This window comes from Motacilla alba, chromosome 3 (assembly GCF_015832195.1).
Source record: "Motacilla alba alba isolate MOTALB_02 chromosome 3, Motacilla_alba_V1.0_pri, whole genome shotgun sequence".
In the NCBI taxonomy this organism is placed as follows: Eukaryota; Metazoa; Chordata; class Aves; order Passeriformes; family Motacillidae; genus Motacilla; species Motacilla alba.
This window is the reverse complement of record NC_052018.1, coordinates 76,002,346-76,014,675: the sequence shown is the minus strand read 5'-3', so window position 1 is coordinate 76,014,675 and position 12,330 is coordinate 76,002,346. Positions and strand designations below refer to the sequence as shown.

Below are 12,330 nucleotides of genomic sequence, written 5' to 3'. Positions count from 1 at the left end.
GTCAATGTTTAGTAAGTCACTGGAACATTTGCTAATAAGATGGTAGAATAAATGAGTTTTTAATTGAGTTAAATAATTGTTTGATCAAATGCATATGTTTATGTTCTTTCTTGCTAGATTTAGATATTTCAATCAAATTGGATTTTTCAAAATTAATTTCCCTTAATGAAGTAAATAATTTTTTGCATAAGTTAAATTAGTTCTTGCCACATCTTCTTTTCATATTTCAAAGGAAAACACAAAATACAAAAGTCACAATAGATGTATGAAATTTAGTACCCTTGTCTGCCTGAAGTTCCACATGCATGGAAAGATCCTTAAACACCACATTTCCCATACTGTAAAAACCAGACAGACTTCTTCATAGTCTCTTACTAATCAGCAGCTCTCAGTCTTTGGCATGGTTCCTTCTTACTTTTTCTTACTACTTTTGTTCTGGGTGTGGGGACTGGTGAGGACTATAAAAGCGCCTGGTCTGCTTAGGAAATAGTTGTTCTATGTGTAGGGAATAGAAGATGTTTTTATCAGGGGGTTTCTTACGCAGTGGACTTGTTAGGTAGGTCACTGCATGGAAGTTTTGTTGACTCTTGGGAGCAATGGTTGCTGAACAATAATCATTAATATCCAGAGTAAGTAGAAGCATTAGGATTTGGAGCATCTTTTTTTTCCAGTACATTTGTTTCTGCTTAAGCACTTTGAGTAACAAAGATCCTCATGTGCAGTCTCCCAAGATATGCTGTCTCTTTTTTCTTTAAGGGTGTGTGTTTTGGACATCTTCTCAAAAAAAGGCAACAGCTGTCTTACAGGCCAGCAAGATCCAGTAGAGTTTTCTACATGCTGAAAACTTCAAACGTGAAAAGTTAGCAAACTAAAGAAATGTGAGGGTGATGATGCAGAGAAACAGGCAGAGAGAGAGCAACAAGGGTGTAACTGGTTGGAACTTCAGCACCTGAGCTCCACTAAACACTTGGCTTTTAGGATGCTTGTGTGTTTGTGTGTCACCATCTTCTGGAGGTTGATTCTTTAGTTCTGATTTTGAGTTGAGGAAGATTTGAGCACATGAAAATAAAACTCAGAAAAATGACTGTGAAAAACCACTAGTGAAAATTTTTCATAGAAAAATATATTGAGTGCAGAGAGATTTTAATTGTTGTGGAAGGAGAGATTGACTTCATTTGATTGCTTTTTCTGTGTTTTTGATGTAGAAGCAGTTGATCTTAGTTTAAGCCACTTCTGCTTAATTTTTAACCTTATCTCACTTTTCAACATGTGTGAAGTTAGATACATTCCAAGTAGTGCAGCCTTAAATTGGTCTAATGGATTTCTGAATTCTCTGGGGGTGAGGTGAATCCTGCAGTACTCAAATGCAAAGTGAGAAACACTCCAGGAAATCAAAGGGAAATATTCTTAGCTTTGTCTCTGTACAAATGTTAGAACAAACAGTATTCCTGAGCACAGGTGTGTTATTTATAGAGAAACACAATGCAGTGATAATTGTGTTTGGGCAACAATATGAGACAAAGAACACGAGAAGTAGAGTTAGATGTTAAGAATGGTCTTCTGAATTTGTCAGATGTCTCATTCTGATAATTCTGTTTGATAGTCTAGCTGGCCTGACAGGTAAGAGAAGCAGTAGCTGCAGCTACAACTGGATTCTGACAAAACTGTCTAACTTGAAGGCTTACTCTGTGTTCCTTGCATTGTGATCTTGCTGGTCACTGCTCTGTCTTTCCAACAAAAGAGTCTGAATTATGTTTTTCTATGAGTTCTGAGCTTGCACTTTTAAGATGATTGTCTGAGGAACTGAATACTGACAGTGATACATTGGTACAAAAGGCAGGGCAATAAAGCAATACTTGGCTTAATCTATGATAATTGGTTACTGATGACTGATTAAAATTGCACCTCAGGTGGGGTCCTGCAGCGTTCTCCTTCGTCTTGTATCTCTAACACACTGAAGAAAATTTGGTTGGTAGGATAGAAAGTATGCTTAGAAAGAAATTAGGTCATTACCAAATGCTTTTAAAATCAGTTTGGAATTTTAATTCTGTCTTGAAATTACTGTGCCTGAAGTCAACAACATGAAATTCATTACACAAATGTAGAGCAGTATGCTGTTGTAGGGGGGGCATAAAAGTTTCATATGTATACAAAACTAGGGGATAGGATCAAGGCTGAGGTAATGGAGAGGAGTATTTGGGGACAGTGAATGTTAAAACAAACATAAGAACTGAATTTTTGAGGGAGGGAAAGAAACAACCTGGGATGTGTTACTGAAATGCAGTTTATAAGAGATAATCGTTCTGTGTAAGTTAACATTGTTGAGATTTCAGTAGAACTACTGCCTTGTCTAGGCATCCTGCAAATTTTAGATATGATCAAATTCTAGGGCCCAGGAGAGGTAATGTGAACAGGCAGCTGTTTGGAAGGAACAGCTATACAAAAAGACTCCAAGTCTTAATACATACAGTGTAGGAAGAAAAGGTTGCATACTTCAGTAAAGTTGCAAACTTCAGGGTAATACAGATTCCTCCCTTTTTTTTTCCCCTGTGTATCCTGTATAGTTCTATTTAATTTTATTTTATCCAAAGTATGTTATTATTTGATTTCTTTTTACTCATGATCCAAATTAATGAAACATTAGAGACTTGGAGATTGAGAATATAGCAATAGTCGCCTTGTGTGTTGGATAAATATTGATTTCAAATCAGCTTTGCAACATTATTTTAGCATTATCAGTGGGATGGCATAGATATTTAAAGTTTTAGTGTGCAGAAGTGTGGATGTGGAGAAAAGCAAGTAAGAGTGGAGAAAAGCAAGTAAGATACTGTTCATGTGAAACAATGGTACAGTTTTGGTATTAAACCCAAAATGTTTGACATGTAAGATTTTAATAATATTTCACAGCTGAACTTTATTACTTGTAGGTAGTTCATTGCTTTATCAAAGTTTAGTGAATGTTTCTTTAATTTTTTATGATTCACAGTTTCTGTTTATGTTCACAAGTTCCTTTTGTCTTCACTACACACCCCCTCACCTCCCTGTAGTTGATTCAGACTTCATATTATGTCTTTGTTTTCTGAGCTTGCAATACTAAATAACTTTGGGAGTATATATTCCCAGAATAGATTAGCTGCTGTGAAACACTGTTAATTTTCTTAAAGAACTTTAATTTCCTTGCATTCATAATTTCTCCTTACTCTTAAATCATTTCTGGTCTTTGCAGTTTCATAAGGATTTCAAATACATTGAGTTTTAGTACTCAAGCCCAGTTTTAATTAGCTGAGGAAATGAAAGCCAACAACTTCTTCACAATTCCATTGAATAACTTTGTTTACCAGGATCTAAAATATCCCAAGCAGAAGAGTTGAAGCAGAGTTTCTGTTCTTTTAATTTCTTCTTTGAAATTAATGTTCAGTCTGAAACTTCTTAGTTTATCTATCATTTGAGCTGGTGCTTCATCTTAGCACTGTATTTGTCACAGAATACTGCTCTGTCCTCAGTGCTACCATCACTTAGTGCTTTTTTTATTTATGTCATAAATAAATTATTTCTGAATGTGTGGTTGAAAATAATGAAAGGGAAAAAGCTCTTGAAAATAACTAGGAAATAATGTTATTTATGGCTAAATGGTGGAATTACTGAGTTGAGTGTAGGCGGGGGGCTGTCTGCTGAAGTCAGCCAATTAAACATGAAATGCTTGCTTTATTTGTATGTACAACTAAATAAATGATACAGCTTACAAAAAGTGATGTGCTTTTCTTATGTCTGTATAGACACAGAAAATTTTATATATACAAATATTTTATATATGTGTGTGTGTGTATGTACGTATGACAGTACTATATTTTTAAGAAATGTTGCCCATGAAGCCTAAAATAAACATGTAAGAGACCTCATTTGTTTTTTCTGAAGGAAATGTCATGGCATGGGTAGATAAAGAAAGGGGTTTTTTTATGTCCTTCCCAGACTGAGTACCCAGCCCCTGTACACCTTGTTGGCCTATGGATGAGCATGGCTGGACACATGAGTGGTGAGGGAGAGCAGCTTGGGAGTTTCTGTTATAGCTTGTATTCCTTAATGAGGAGGAAATTAGGAGCTGCTGCTGATGTAGACTACCTGCTGTTACATCTAAAAGACCTAGTTCCACCTGAGACTTGTATCCCCAAAGTTGGGGTCATGTGGGTACTTAATGTATGAAAACAGTACCTAACGTAACAGTACCTAATTTTTCAACCTCAGGCATTTAGTGTGGTGTCCTAAGCCATTAAACACTTGATGTTTTTAGACGCAGAAATACATCTTGTTAAATTTTAAACTAATTTTATTTACTTGATTTTTTTAGAAATTATTTATTTTTTTTTCTTTCAGTTTAACTTTGTTGGAAGAATCCTTGGGCCCAGAGGACTAACAGCTAAACAGCTTGAGGCAGAAACAGGATGCAAGATAATGGTCCGAGGGAAGGGCTCAATGAGGGACAAAAAGAAGGTAAGGTCTTGAAGGGCAGTGTAGTTTCAGATGCATAATTTTGTTTTCTAATGGAGGATAAGCTCATGTCTCTCATTCTTGTTGTGTTCTTACTATTTTGCTTTTTTTTATCTAGTGTCTTACACAGACTTAGTGAATAACACAGACTGTCCTGAAGAAGTAAAATGTACACGCTCCGTAATTCTTCAATTGGGCATCTTAACTAGCAATTATAAAGTATTCTTAAGTAATAAGTAACTTTGAATTGTGTCACATTTCATAAGGTAAAGGTAAAAATTGAAGTTAAATGTGTTTTTCTAGGAAAGAGCTGTTAACCTCAAAGGTCTTGTTAATAACTTTATTGTATTGAATTACCAAAGTAATGATTTGTGCATGGAGTGTGGATTGGAAGAAAAAAGTTAAATGTATTTCTGGCAGTCACTTCTGTATGAGTGAACCAAAAAGCACTGTGTTTTGTTTTGTGTTCAGGTGGAGTTGCAAAGTAATTAGGGCTGTTCTTACCTTGTCCTGGAATATGCATGTTCTGCCCATATGAATGGGCAAACTGAATGATAGAGCCTTTCTGAATGTCAGGCTGCTCCCATGGTAACTGTTTTTCTAGGTTTATTTTCTAGCTATTTCCCTCTACCTCTGGCTACTGCTGCTGAAGTTGCACCAACAACTCCAGTGTAGTTTTGAATGTTTTGTCTTTGTTCCCAGAAATACAGTTTCTTTTTATTCTTTTTTAGGAGAAACGCTCCCCTCTTTTCCTTACGTGATCAGCCACATAATACAGTTTATTGATACATATATAGTACATAACAATTACAATAGAAAGTTAAGATCTACACACTTATACATAGTTTCCTTCCCAGAGCTTATAAATGTTTTATCTTCAAATTTCATTTAATGTCTCTTGTTTTCATAATCTGCTGGAACACTGTCACTGTCCTTTGTCTTACTCCACCATTGTTGTAGGTTTTGGAATTTGTGAAATACCAGTTAGAGAATCACAGAGTGATAGAGGTTCACTCTTTAGGCAGAGTCACCATGTCCGGGTTTCCTAGGACAATGCCCAGGTGGCTGCTAGGTGTACTGTCCTCTTACCACTGTGCTTCAAAACCTGTCCTGTGGGAAGTCGTCTTTCTAGGCAGCTTGGGCAGGTTTCATTTCTGGGGAAGTATTTTTTGACTGATTTTCCCTATTCTCCATGCCTTTTTCTTTCAATTGTACTTCTTGACAATTCACAGAAGATTAGGCCGTGGGAGTTACTGGAGTCTTGTATTTAAGAAAAAGATTAGAAGAACTGAGACCACCTGAATGAGTCACCTGTTTAAGTTTAGTAAGAAAAGAAAACTACCTTCAACAAGAACAAGTATGGCAGATCAGATAAAACCTCATACACATGAAAAGCTAGAAATTAATCCAGTCAGTACTTGAATGCGCATTACAGTTTCAAAGCTGGGTTCTCCTATAATTTTTAAACATAAACTACTTGCCCATTGATAATTTAATGAGATAATACTGCAGTTAGTGTGAAATACATTTGAATGATATAATATTATAGTATAATTTGGTATTTGTATTCCAAACAGTATCATACAGGTTGCAAACCAGTGTTGAGTGCCAAATAATTTTCTTCAGAAAACTGATTTTCATGCCACCCATTCTTAGTATTTTCAGCTCATTTGCTTTCCTGAGGTGATTTGTATTGATCATTAGTTTACATTTTCCAGAGCAGACTTTTTGGTGTTACACCACTGTTGATGAAGTAGGAAGAATTTCATAATGCTCGGTTATGATGCACACCAATAAGATGTCTGTAAAAATAATGATTTGGAAGCTGATTTAAGACATGGTGATCACAGACAAAAGAAAGAATGAGTGACATCTGTCAGTCTGAAGCATGAAAACACTTCTTGCTGCTGACTCTTGCCTCTTTTCCTGATGAACTATACTTACAAATTAACTCCCTAGTCTTGCAGTGCATTTAATAATAACCATCTTTTTTTATTTTCTCGAATGGTTTCTCTATTTGCAGGTTGTACTTCAAAATGCTAATGAACATCAAAGTGTAAACCATGGCAGGTTAGGATACACAAATTTTTTTTTAAACCCTTTTTTTAGAGTCAGTGTTGTTTGGAAAAGTCAGTATTTTATATTTTCTTTCACAGAATAGTTATGAAATTTGGAAGAGATAAGAGATGCAGGTTAATACTTTAGGTGTAGTTTGTGAGTATAATTTATACCTGCAAACCCAATTCCCCAGTGCTAATTGTAAAGGAAAGTTTATTGGTTGTGGGAAGGAGTAATTACTAAAGTGGTGTCAATCTTATGTAACACCTACATGGTACTAAATACTTGAATAAACTGTCCATGTGCTTTTGCTGCCTTGCTTAGTGGCTGCAGAATCCAAGAGAAAATACAAACACTGACATTCTGGAAAATAAACCATCCAGATATGCTCTGCAGAGAATCTTGTTTTGCTCTGTGATCCTATGAAGGAAGTAATGAATTAGGAATCCTTGTCATGTGGCCAAAACACTTGAACTGGCATCACATCTTTAAACTTGTGGACAGATTCCCCCCAGAAAGCAGGGGAAATCCTCAAATTGTTTGTATTTGAGGCTCAGCTGGTAATCAGAATATCTCTCTAGGCAGCTTTCAACAAATTTAAAATCAAAACCTTAATTACTGAGAATTCTGTGATTAGAGCCTAGGGGTACTTGAAGGAGATTATTGCAAAGAGGAAGGGGGTTGCAGGCATTCATCAAAAGCTAATAAATGTGTAACTTTATTAAGACCAAGGTTTTTTTTTTTTTTTTGCTCAGTCTGAATTCCTCCTTTCATCAGGTGGAAAAGAAAACTAGTAACTTGCACACCAGTTAGAGAATGTGTATTGTGAAGACTATCCAATGATGGATAAGCAAAACATGTTTTTGCTTCTCCCTTGTCTTACACAAATTCTGTAAAATGGGCATTGATGTGCCCATAGGGAGTCAGCCCTGTGCTCTTTAAAACACTGCCAGTATCTCACTTTAGAGAGGGGTATGAAGCCAAACAGCATCAGGCTGCTGTCTTGTGGCAGCCTTGGTCAACTCTTGGGTTTTTTTCCATTTTTTTCTACTTTTAGACAAGAATCTGCCCTAGAACAGTGTGTGATGAGAGAGCATAATTGATTTTTACTTCACAAGGAAGCTATCTCATTATGATATACAGAATATTTTCTTGGAATTGCTAGTTTCCGATAGAAGGGGAAGCAGCTATGCAGTTCTAAATCTGAAAAACTCTGTGCCTTCATCCTCTGTAGCAGCTTTAAGTCTGTTGCACTTCACTCTGTATTATATGATTTGAACTGATTTATGGTTTCTGACCTACTTGTTCCAGCTTACTTGTTCCTATAATCCTGCTCACCTTGCAAACAGAAGCATAATGTTTCATGAAAGACTTACTCTCAGTTAGTACCAGTCTTGACCTTTGACTTGTGCAGAGTTATTGTAGTAAATAGATAATTCCATTTCTTTAAACTCTCAATTTTTCTGTTTTTATAGTATGGCTAAAAAGGAATTAGAAAAAACCTGTCCTTGGTACCTGCACAAAGTTTGAGGAAAATACCAGAGGGGGAAAATGTATCTGTTTTGTGATCAGGATATTTTATTAAATTTACATGCTGTATAGTATTACATATTTGTAATATTTTTTTACCTTTTTGGGCTTTGAAATATCATCTGATAAACGTTGTTTTCCAATGGAAAGGCTTAAACATTCTGTTTAGCTAATAAAGTGATGTTAGTGACATCGGATTGTTCTGTCTTGTTGAGCAATCCCTGTTATTGCCACCTTAATTATAAGATGCTTAGCTTTTATATTCTGTGTAAAGTACTATGTGTGAACAAATCATAAAGTTCTGGTGCTGACAGACATGTTGAAACAGAAGATGTTTAACATATGCAAAGAAGTGAAATTGTTCTGTGTTTCAAAATGGAATATTGACCAGCCATCATTGTTCTTGTATTCCAGGAGTAAATTTCTTGGCTAGGGCCCTGTTGCTTCTAACACGTGCCTCTACATGAAAGCATGCCAGTGCTGTTTGATAATCGCATGTGTATGTGTTGGCAAATGTTGCTTTGGAATGCAGTTTGAAAAAATCTTGTAGCTAGTTGCAAAGGTGGAGTTTTGACTCTTTTTCAATATCTTCAGGAATATTAGGGGAAAAATACTTTAAATGACTGGGGACAGTAATGATGTGGAAGTGAAAGCAGTTTCATATTCATAATACGTGACTGGAATGATTGTCCTTTTATTTAAAAAAATATCCCTTTTTGACAATGCTGGTAAAGTTTCTGGAAGTAGGTCAGATTCTTACTTTTACATTTAAAACTATAACTATCAGAATCCCATGTCAACGTCCATCCTAAGGGTTGCTGTTTACTAAAATTGACCTCTAGTTACTGGAAAGTGACTGAGACACTGTGGAGCAACAGCTCAGCATGCTTGAGGTGCTGGGTTCTGCTTTGTTAATTCCTATTGCAAATCAAAGCTGCAAGTGTTGGACTGTTATATTCATCTGAATTGCCAAGGGCTTCCATAGTCATCCATTAAAAGCCATTGTTTGAGCAGCCTCCTCAGCTGAGATTGAGACATGGGTTATACAGCATGTGTGCTGAATCTACTGCTTTCAGTTATAAACTTGGAATAAAAAATGACTGAGGCATTCAGAATGAAGTGTTTAAGATAGTACCTTGAGAACTTCACGACTTCATAGACTTCAAGGTCTTCTACAGTGACATTTCCTCTGAACACACTTTTTCATAAGCATGATTGTCTTGATTAAGTTTGATGTCTCAAACTGATCAGGTTTGGTAGACTTTTTTCATGCTTAATTTTTGGCTACTACAAAAACTGGCCTTTTATATTTAAACCAACTCTAAACAAAAAAGTGTTAATGTATATATTCACTGTATCACAACTGCTGTTTTAATAAAGATGTTCAAGAATATACTTAGGGGTTGATAATGCTTTGCCCTCCTAGAGGTTCATTGTGAAAGATAAGATGTGCTGAAAATATTTTTGGTTGCTTGTAAGCTAATTTTTTTTTCAGTAGTTGGTACCTCAGGAAATGGGCTTTTCTGTTCCAATTTCAAAACCTTAATTTCATTTGTAAGTAGCTATTTTAAATACAGGGGGAATTGTAAAGCTGGATTTTATTATTACTATTTTTATTAAAGAATGGTTGAAGCATAGCCTTTTTCCCTTTTCACAGACAAAACAGAGGTCTCTCGAGTTATATCCCTGGTAATATTTGAGCCAGTGACCCTTTCAAGAGTTTACACTTTTAGCTAATAGCATAGACAAAAAAAATCACAGAAAAATAAGTCCTTTTACCAAATTAGTGATTTAATGATATAATTAAATGCTAAAGATTAGTGAATTTATAATTCTTTTAAATAGAGTTTTTACTAGACAGTGGTGAAGGTAATAGATGTTATTTCTCACTGACAACAGACTCCTTTTAAGCCAGTTCCTGGGGGTTTTGTACTTCAGAGTTTCTAGAGTATTATCTTTGGAATCTTACCCTCATACATCTTTTCTTTAAGTAAAAAATGTTCAGTTCACAATGACAGTAGTGAAGAATGCAAGCACAACTAGCATAGTTATATATGGGAATGCAAATTTTACAAGAGAACATTTTCCTGAAGTTTTATATAAGATTTGACAAATGCTTCTTATTTGAAGTAATTTATTTCAAGAGTATTTTCATAGCAGCCAGGGGAATGCTCTTACTTTCAAGAGCAGAATGGTTTTATTTTGAAGGGGAAAAAAATTAGGTGCCTGAGGACCTTAAAAATTATTACAAGGCAATATTAGTCTTTCAGAAAAAATTACTGATACATATCTGATGCAATGCATCTTTTAAATGGTTTATTTCATACATACTTCTGCCCTTTATTGGCTACATACTGACTATATGCAGTGTATAGTGGATATATTTCTACATGAGCTCAATACCAAGTTGCAGCTTTGAGCAGATTTTAACACTGCTAAGACATGGCTTTTCCTGTTTAATGCAAAAAGTAGCTGAAGCCTTTGGCTATGATTAACATTGCTATCAAAAATTCATTATATGTCATTTTGTTCTGAGAGCAGTTAAATTGGTTATTGAGCTAATTAAATATGGAAATAACTGACTTTAACAAAATGCTTCTTTTTAATGCCATTAAGTACACTGGAAACTGTGAACTGTAGAAGTGTAATCAAAGCCCTGCTAGTTGAAATCAGCTTGTATTATGCTTTCCTTATATTTGTTTTTCTGTCTGTTCCCTGTGAGGAAAAGCCCTTATGAGCAAGCAGTGAGAGAATCTAGATATATTTTGAAATTAGAGAAAAGTAGCACGAAGTGTAGTGGAAAAAAGTATATCAAGGGAATCCTGAATCATTGCCTGAACATCTGTGTATAAACAAGTCTGGTTTATAAATTAAAATGCTATGTCTGTTGAACAGGAATTGACTCATCTTGTAGCATGGCAGAAGTTCTCTTTCTGCAGAATTACTCCTAAGCTTTTGTGAGGTGGGAAGCATAGAGAGTGTTAATTGTGTTCTGAAAGGTTGACCAGGTTTCAGCTCACAGTGGTTTGTATCTGGCATTTGAATGGAAGTTTTGAAAGGCTTGGGAGACACTGCCCACAGAATTGTTTTGAGATGCTGACCAAATTGTTTGCAAATATCTTTTACTTTGTCTAGCAAAGTAGTGAAGCAAGGTTGAAATTATGAAAATCTACTGTAACCTGAAATTTTTTTCATGGTAACATTTCTAACTTTTTAAAGAATTAATACCGTGATAATCTTGCTTACCAGAAATAATTTGTATTCAGGATTGCATTTTCAGTGTGTTTATTCAGTATTATTCAACTGTGCTTGCAATTCTCTGTAGGAAAGGCCATACTTCGTTTGAGGCTTGTGGGAATTTTCTTGTGTCTGCATGAAGATTGAGTCTACTTTAGTGTGGGAATGGAGTTAGAGCTTGTTATTTCAGAGGGAAAGCAGCATGCCTGTGTGATTCCTGAGTAGCTGTCACTTTCTGGCAGTTTTTTGTTCTCCTCATTTTTAGGTGGCTTCTGGCAGGCAGAGTACAGGCAGGTGGTTGTTTACCATAGTGGATATGGCTCCTCAGGGTCTTATTTAGCAATTAGATTGGGACTGATAGGACAGCTCTTTAGCATGGAGTAAAAGAGTAAGCACAAAATAAGAACCACTGTTGTTGGAACCAAATATTTAAATTACTAATTGAATATTTAGATGATAGAGATATTTGACTTTGACTTATTTTATTGTTTTCCAGATAGAGACAAGTAATCTGTTTCATTGCTGCAAGGTACTGGATTCCTTGCCAACTGTATGGTAGCAGTCACCATGTGTAATTCCTAAAATGAGTGATCAGTTTGCCATTTAAACTTATTTGTGGATTGTGACGTTCCTTAGGTTTTCTGGTTTAGTATTAGCCTTTGTCATGCCTAGGCTTGGATTGAAATGGGTATTGTTAATCATGGGCTACACTTCTGCTGTGTATGGCCTACAGTACTGTACATTAAGCCTATGAATGAAATTCAGGTAGCTGTGTAGCTGTTAATAAGGATGTGACAGTATCCTCACTTTAGAGTTTATCCAGCTACAGTAAATAATATTTTATTGTTAGTCTTTACACTTCTAAGGTAGAGGGAGGCATTTATTGACAGGTGGTTGGACATTTTTTGTTAACCTTTCCTGAGAGTGATTAGCAGTTTCTGTTTTATAATTTTTACCTTTTTTGACATCTTTTTGGGTAGTAAATGGGGAATGTTTTGATAAATGCAAGACTCACTGAAG

At 35.6% G+C, this 12,330-nt stretch overlaps 1 protein-coding gene across 13 annotated transcripts in view; it reads left to right on the top strand.

Annotated features, from left to right (window-relative positions):
- The window catches only part of QKI (QKI, KH domain containing RNA binding), a 153,858-nt gene that overhangs the window by 57,979 nt on the left and 83,549 nt on the right, over nucleotides 1-12,330 (top strand). For all 13 annotated transcript variants that reach the window (XR_005256171.1, XR_005256170.1, XM_038130609.1 and 10 more), the window contains exon 3: nucleotides 4,372-4,488. Coding sequence is in view for 11 of the 13 variants with exons in the window: in XM_038130609.1 (XP_037986537.1) it covers nucleotides 4,372-4,488 (117 nt within the window). In the remaining 2 variants the exon portion in view is untranslated. The remainder of the gene's footprint in view (nucleotides 1-4,371; nucleotides 4,489-12,330) is intronic.